Source organism: Drosophila obscura, unplaced genomic scaffold (assembly GCF_018151105.1).
Source record: "Drosophila obscura isolate BZ-5 IFL unplaced genomic scaffold, ASM1815110v1 contig_186, whole genome shotgun sequence".
In the NCBI taxonomy this organism is placed as follows: domain Eukaryota; kingdom Metazoa; phylum Arthropoda; class Insecta; order Diptera; family Drosophilidae; genus Drosophila; species Drosophila obscura.
Window position 1 is genome coordinate 8512119 of NW_024542774.1, and position 7127 is coordinate 8519245.

General features: G+C 46.0%; 2 protein-coding genes and 1 long non-coding RNA gene across 4 annotated transcripts; all 3 read right to left on the minus strand.

Moving 5' to 3' along the window:
* Positions 1-2: 2 nt before the first annotated feature.
* LOC111073548 (acidic mammalian chitinase) lies at positions 3-1341 on the minus strand. Its single transcript, XM_022365900.2, has 3 exons — positions 1244-1341; positions 736-1177; positions 3-661 (listed from the first exon to the last, which is right to left on the minus strand). Exons 1-3 carry the CDS (start codon positions 1302-1304, stop codon positions 58-60), a joined length of 1107 nt encoding a protein of 368 aa, XP_022221592.2. The 5' UTR covers positions 1305-1341; the 3' UTR covers positions 3-57.
* Positions 1342-1843: 502 nt separating this feature from the next.
* LOC111073543 (C3 and PZP-like alpha-2-macroglobulin domain-containing protein 8) lies at positions 1844-4212 on the minus strand. 2 transcript variants are annotated; one of them, XM_022365892.2, is made up of 3 exons: positions 4105-4212; positions 2670-3071; positions 1844-2603 (listed from the first exon to the last, which is right to left on the minus strand). In XM_022365892.2, exons 1-3 carry the CDS (start codon positions 4112-4114, stop codon positions 2125-2127), a joined length of 891 nt encoding a protein of 296 aa, XP_022221584.2. In that variant the 5' UTR covers positions 4115-4212; the 3' UTR covers positions 1844-2124. The 2 variants fall into 2 exon arrangements, with proteins under 2 accessions (XP_022221584.2, XP_022221583.2); XM_022365891.2 differs by lacking the exon at positions 4105-4212 and having other exon boundaries at positions 2670-3105.
* A 1807-nt stretch (positions 4213-6019) lies between these two features.
* LOC111073607 lies at positions 6020-6977 on the minus strand. Its single transcript, XR_002607726.2, has 3 exons — positions 6795-6977; positions 6654-6724; positions 6020-6594 (listed from the first exon to the last, which is right to left on the minus strand). It is a non-coding gene; the product is annotated as an uncharacterized LOC111073607 (long non-coding RNA).
* Between the last annotated feature and the right edge of the window lie 150 nt (positions 6978-7127).

Consider the following 7127-nt stretch of genomic DNA (forward strand, 5'->3'; position numbering starts at 1 on the left):
TGTTTTTAATAGACAAATTTTTTATTTTATACTCGTACTCGAACGATCCCAAAGCATTTACCAACGCAGCTTCCTGTTGATGGTCTTCAGCAGGGGATAGGACTCGCCGCACTGTCCGCGGTAGTCGTCGGTCTCCAGGGACCAGATCATGGCACCGGCCAGATTCTTGGACAGGGCAAAGTCCATCTTGTACTGCACACTGAGGACATTGTCGTAGCTGACCCACTGGTCGCCCGAGTAGGCGTAGGGCGCGGCATTGTTGTAGTCGAAGACGGTGTGCCAGTTGTTCAAACAGATCTCGTTGTAGCCCAAGTAGCCGTTGTCGCCGGTGTAGGCGCCGGAATTGCCGGCTCCGCGGCACGGTGCTCCGGGCCAGTTCTGGGAGGCATCGGACAGCTGGAAGCTGCGTCCGTAGGTGCCAACGCCAAGGACAAGCTTGTTGGCGGGCGCACCTTGGCTGAGCCAGAAGTTGATGGCATTCTCCACGCCCCACTGGGGCGAGTTGAAGCCCGTGACGCCGTCGGAGGCCATGGCAAAGTCGTAGGTCATCACGTTGATGAAGTTCACCTGCTGGGCGATATTGGCGATCTCATAGGAGCCGCTGGCAAGCGACTCTCCCGCACCGACAGCGATTCCCAGCTCATAGCCGTAGGGAGCAAAGCTAGTGGAGAAAAAACGGGGTAAGGTAAGGCAGATGCAGGGCATTCTTAGGGTAATGGCACTCTGTGGACTTACGCTTCCTTGATCTCACGCAGCAGGGTCACAAAGTTGGAGCGATCGTTCCAGTTGCCACCACGCTGATTGGGATACTCCCAGTCCAGATCCAAGCCATCGAATCCATTGTTGCGCAGCAGATCGAGGGCCGAATTGATGAAGTTCTGGCGCTTGTACCAGTCACCGGCCATCGAGGAGTACTTGATGGAACCCTCGTTCCAGCCGCCGACCACGGCGAGGACCTTCAGATTGGAATTCTGACGCTTCAGGCCGACGGCCTGGCTAATGAAGCCCAAATCGTAGTCCAGCCACGTGTCCAGGGACTGAATGCTGCCATCGTCCTTGATGCCAAAGAACGAATAACTCAGATGCGTGCACAGGCCAGCGTCGATGTTGGATACATCGAACTTTCCATTGCCGCTGCGGTAGTTGGCCCACGTTCCCCAATAGCAGTTGACGATGCCTGGACAAGTGATGCGTAAAGGATATTATATGGGGGTGCAAGGAGACAGCCAATAGTTTCACTTACGCTCAGCACCGATCGCCTGGCTCAGGCAGAGGGCCACGAGTAGTGTCAATAGTTTTCCCATTTCAGTAGTGCTGCCCCAGCTACAATCCCCCACAGTATTTATACCCTCCTTTCGGCTGGGTCAGGCAGGCCCAATCGTTATCCTTATCCTTATCTGTAGGCATGCATGTCTAAGCTGATAGCCCCCTCCACTCGACTGACAAATTTATTGAAGATTACTCGAAATGCTTTTGAATTTGCAATATTTATGGGACACTCGTCGCTGTATCTCCATTTCCAACTGATTTCTCTTGCCCATCACTGGCCGCCTCTTGAGCTAACGAACTTCACACATAGACCATCAATAAATTAGAGGATAAGGAGTTGTCAATTAACTCTGATTCAAATTTTATTTTCTTCAATTTGTATCATTTGTTTTTCCAATTATAAATAATTGTATTAATAGCGAGGGCACAAGCTACTATTTTTAATTAATTTTTGTTCTAATTATAGTTTAGTTGATTTAATTGTTTGATTGATAAACAAAAATTGCAAATTCACTGCATACCATGGGGAATGTTTCTTTCAACCATCAGTTATTTCATCAGAGACATTCCCAAATTTTGTGTGCCTACTTTTGGGCGTGTTTTATTATATTTCTTAAACATATACAATGTTTGTTTGTTTGTTATTTTTACCAATTTGTGCGAACAAAATTATAAACTTTTGGACGTTGATTCGAGATTCGTTAACAATATTGAATAGAAATGCAAGAATAAATATAATCCATAATTTATGCGACCAGTTGAACTGTAAGCCGCGCAGATAAACAATTCTGATTCAGTGCGTGTTTCCTCAGAGATTCGGAGATTCCCAAGGGCGTCATCCATCCATCGCTACATTTAGTTTGCGACGTAGATCTCGAACTCCTTGTAGGCCAGCTCCTCGCCGCCGTAGGGGATGTAGCAGCAGCCGTGAGAGGGCTGCACCTTGCCGACGGTTATGGTGCCGTCGTGGGTGGCGCGGCCGATGAATAGGGGCTCGCCCTCGGCCGTCTCGCCAGCGGGCAGGGCGTTGGGTGGAATGTTGCCAGCCTCGACGGGGACCCATTGGCCGCCGCCGGCGCACAGGACCTCGTATTCGCCGTGTCCGTGCTCGCCGCCTCCGTACGCAATGTAGGTGACTCCGTGCGAAGGATGCAGCTTGCCGGGAATCAGATCACCCTCGTGGCGGGCGCGTGCAATGTACAGCTGCTCGCTTCCGTCGAATCCTCCCTGCATGGAGTTTGGGGGCACCTCTCCGTTGGCGGCGGGCACCCAGCATCCGGGACCACTGCCGGTTGGTGCGGAAAAGCCTATGGCCGGAGCCGATGGGGCAGAGTCTGTAAGAGCATAAGATAAGGGTTATGCTCAGGAGAACTTTGTGATCCTGCAGTCCTATAACTTACCATCCAACAGCCAGGTGCCGCTGGCACCCCAGCCCGTGCAGATGCCAACAAAGTTCACCGGGAACAGGTCTCCGGCATCGTAAGAGAGGAAGGCGGCAGCGTCGCCCTCGCGGCCCACAGTGATGACATTGTCGTACCAGCGCACCCAGAAGCCGCGGAACTCTCCGGCGTCCAGAATGCCGGGCGTGGGCACCTCCACCAACTCGGGCTTCTGGCGGTCCTTGCGGATCACCGACTTGCTGTTCTCCCAGCCACCCAGGAAGATCTCGTAGATGGGTCCGCTCTCCTGTGGAGAGGGGGTCAGCGCCAGATGGGCATCCTTGGGCGAGCGCACCTTGAAGGTGAACACTCCACCGTTGGCCGGGAAAAACTGGTACTCCAATTTATCGGGTGTGTTGATTTCTGGGGAGGAAAGAGGCATTCGCTTAGCTTTTGTTGCAACTGTACTCAGATCTGAATAGTGGGAATGTTTGGTGGTTCTCGACTGTTTGATCGCCAAACATCTGCCACAAATCACAGAATGAATCTAACTGGAACAGGCTGTACCGCAAAAGAATTTGCTGTTATTTTTATGTTTTTCTATATTCTCTATGTATACCACAACAGATATAGATATATACATACATATGTAGTATATTAGAATTGTTAGCGTCTGTTTTTGTTTTCGCTTCTTTATTAGCGGCATTCGGCGTGATGTCATGCCGATCGCTGTTCGTTCTTTCTGAAATATTCTAGCCCGTTCCACTCAAGCCCCCAGCCCCTGGCCCCAGCCCTGCCCAGCTTATAGCTCAAGAGTGAGGTGAGCCAGGTTTATGGGGTCTGTTACCCATACTCGAACAGCTACGAACATTTGACTATCTGTTTGTTACACGAAATGTTTTCCCAAGCAAACTTTGTCGCATGACATCATTTAGGGGCATCTCTCTCATCGCTGACCCTCAGGTTCCTCCCTAGCGCATTCTTATTGATTATTACCAGAGTAGATTTCAAGGCGAAGACGTGTGACTCAGTCTGATTTTCGGACACTTTGAATGGCAACAAAACTTTATATTCTCCGCATTTGCACGATAATTGAAACTGGATGATCACAAGGTGAAAGTTGCCTACGTCTTTCACAGCTCCCCAAAACTACTTTACATGTATTTAGCGCATAAATTGACACGATAAAAAATAGACCAAAAATCAAAAATATTCGCCATCAGATGATTTATATGCTTTGTGTGCTTCATTTAGATGTTTTCGATTTAAGGAAAATAAATGCCGACACACTTCTTCTACTTCTTCTGCTTTGGGCGTTGGGCCAAAAGTTTCTCTGCATTGTATTCCACTTGCCACTCTGCTCTGTCTTCCTGTATCACAGCTTACCCAATTAATATATTCCATTATCCAATAGCTCTATGCACTCCACACACTCCACCCACACCAAGGTACTCACCAATGGTCATGATTGTTGTTCTTTCGCTTTACGTTGCTCGCTTATTGAGATTCTGATTGGAACTGCCGCAATGGAGCTCATTTGCCGCCGAAGTAAGCAACCACACGACCCAAATGGGTGGAGAGCGGGAAGCAATGCGAACAATAAAAGCTCCAAAGCTTTCGCTCTTGCGCTATGATGTGCGAAATGAGGAGAGGAACGATCGTTGTCGTTGTACTGTACTGTACTGTCGACTGTAGCTGCAGATAACTATTTTTAATTTGGGGTATTACTGAACTAGCATACATTTTGTTGCAGAAGTGCGGATGGTATGATTATGTATTAGATATAAAAATTAAGTATGCATAGTGTGCCTATGGTAGGTCTGAATATATTTGCAATTTTAGACTTGAAAAAGTGTATGACGACTTCGGTGCTTCAATGTTGACCCATTTCTATGAGTCAGTTTAGCAAAAGCTAACTGCTGATGTCATCAAGCACAGCGAAAGCTTTAGTTATGATATGGCAAAGAGGGTATATTAGTTTCAGCCACAGCATGTAGTATGCCTTGATATTCAGTTTGTTTGCATTGCGACAAGATTGTTTAAGTCTGATACAGAAACATCATTAAGTTATTCAATATATTGCTAACATCTATGTAATTTTCTAGGGTATCTTTTTCTCTTAACGCACACCGCAGAGGTTACCTTCCTGTTGTTTGCGTGCTCTCTTTGGGTATGCTTTCGTCATTTTTAGTGGCGTCATGTGCCGGTTTTATTTGAATTTGTCACATGCGGACCCACCAAAACCGGAGCATAAAATGTTTTAGATCAATGACTTCACCGCAGTGACACACGGATACGTAAATTATACGAACAACGTGTGAAAATTGTTGTTAAATTTTTCCATTTCAAATCTGGGTTCGATTGTAAAGCATACTTTTAGGATGTGTAATTATGAGATGACTTGACTTCTTTCTTACTTCCTTTTGCTGGTCCCTTCCTGGGTGACAAGCACCCCTCCTTAGCAGGGTGCGCAAGTTTCGCGACTTATCTTTCTTTTGCGTCATTCCTTTTTGGGTGTCCGTTTGGGGCTGGCTGTCAATGTCAGTCGTTGCCGTTCCGTTACGCCGATTGTATGCCGCGCGCTCCTGCGTCTGTCGGTCTCCTTTTTTTGCTAGACACGTGCATGCGCAGAGCTTTTCAACGGAACGAAAATAATACACGATAAACAAATTGTGCTATTAGTAACAGCAGAAAAGTGCCAGCAGTGCCAATTTTATTGTGATAAGAGTCGATCAATTGCTTAAGTGTATTTATACCGCAGACACCTGAACAGACGTACACACCCATGTAATCGGATGGCAAACCATATGGCAGACGAATAAACAAACAATAAACGGTACTCTGCTCGATTGAGGTTTTGCAGTATAGCAGACCGTTTAATGTTAGTGGCAATGTAAACCGATCATGTTACTGGAAGGGATTCGAATTACATTACCATCAGATTAGAGCGTACTATTGCGTGTCATTAGAAAACTTGAGGGCTGAGTAATCATCTGAAACTTATCTCAGATATCGTTCAGACTTGCACTTTATAGACTGACGAGCCCCCGAAAGACCCACTGCGCAGATAAGCGGACAAAAAACAAGTTAACTTTGTTTACACTTTCCCATTTAGCTTTATTGTTCCATTTGCATATGGAATGTGGAACCAGACCCGACCGACCCGTAACAGCGAGAGAGCTGCCCCCGGAATGCAATTCAATTGAGGAATATTTTCGCTTGCTCTGTTTCTCTAAAGTGGAATAAATTAACACGATTCAATTATGGTTTCCGCTCCTGGGCTTTCAAAGACAATTGCAAATCTGGTCGCTGGCTGGATTGGATGGGTTGATTCAATCGGATTCAATTTACCCTTAGTTCCAGTCCGACCACTAGAATTTCTTAAACGGCAGGCCTCCTCCTCCAAGTGTCGGGAGAGCAGACAATTGAGACTAAAGTGCCCTAGGGCAATCAACTCAACACTACGACCGTAGATACGGATGAACAGAAATGGAATAAATAGAGAAAGGAAGAGTTTAATACACTGAAAACCTAGCCACATTGTTATTAAATATGAATGCCCACGTGAAATAGAAAATAGTTCTTATGAAATACTTATCTAAAAATGTAAGCAAAAGTGTACGAGTATGTGTATGCTCTTCTCTCCGTGTGTGATGTTGACGAGCCCCCCAACAACACTCTTGAAAACCTACGTATATAAAGCTATGTATTGTATAAAGCTAAGTATGGACATTCGACTATACTATGTACATAGGTGCACATACATACATATGTACATGTACTTCTGTGGTGAATATCTGGTTGGTTGCAAAACGAGTTTGACTTACTCTCGATCTTCTCGCTCTCTCTCGCTAAGGTATGTATCTTGAAAAGTGGGAGGGACGAGGTCTCACCATGATTTACCTTTTATTTCGGTTTGATTGGATTTGATAAAGCTTCAGAGTTACTGTGAATTCGGTACCCTTTGAAATGTTATATTTAAATTCTGAATAATGCAATTCGCACTTGGTAATGGAGTTGTTCCGATAACTTTTTGCTTATCTTATTTGTCTCTTGTGCTGCGTGGATGCTTGTACCTAGAGGTCATTGCCGAAGGTCATTGATATCTTGATAGGGAAATGTATTGTTTTGACAAAATACACTCACATCATTTTTGGAACCGGTTAGTTAGTCTGGCAAAGGTACTCACTCCTCATGGTACTCAGCCAGTGGCAAGGGCACCTTGAGAATGACACATTTATGTTTGTGTTCGTTTGTATGATATGTGAAGTTCCTAAACATTTTGTTTAAGGGGTAGTGCTTGCTGTTCTTGCTGTCAACACGTCAGATTTCAAATGCTCTTGCAAATTGCATCAACCCAGAAGGCCACGAGAGAGTGCGATTGTAGAATTGCAAGCAACCCAGAAAGAAAAGAAGGAAGAGTATTCATATTTCGGGAGAGGGAGAGGGTTAGGGTGCAGAAAAAGAACCGGCGGAACA

What these genes read in the sequence shown, in the direction of transcription:
- LOC111073548 (XM_022365900.2), bottom strand. Translation starts at nt 1,304, where the DNA reads ATGGGAAAACTATTGACACTACTCGTGGCCCTCTGCCTGAGCCAGGCG. An exon ending in CCAGGCGATCGGTGCTGAGC is followed by an intron (nt 1,178 to 1,243) that starts GTAAGTGAAACT and finishes TCACTTGTCCAG; the next exon opens with GCATCGTCAACTGCTATTGG. An exon ending in CTGCGTGAGATCAAGGAAGC is followed by an intron (nt 662 to 735) that starts GTAAGTCCACAG and finishes TTTCTCCACTAG; the next exon opens with CTTTGCTCCCTACGGCTATG.
- LOC111073543 (XM_022365891.2), bottom strand. Translation starts at nt 3,090, where the DNA reads ATGCCTCTTTCCTCCCCAGAAATCAACACACCCGATAAATTGGAGTAC. An exon ending in CGGCACCTGGCTGTTGGATG is followed by an intron (nt 2,604 to 2,669) that starts GTAAGTTATAGG and finishes ATGCTCTTACAG; the next exon opens with ACTCTGCCCCATCGGCTCCG.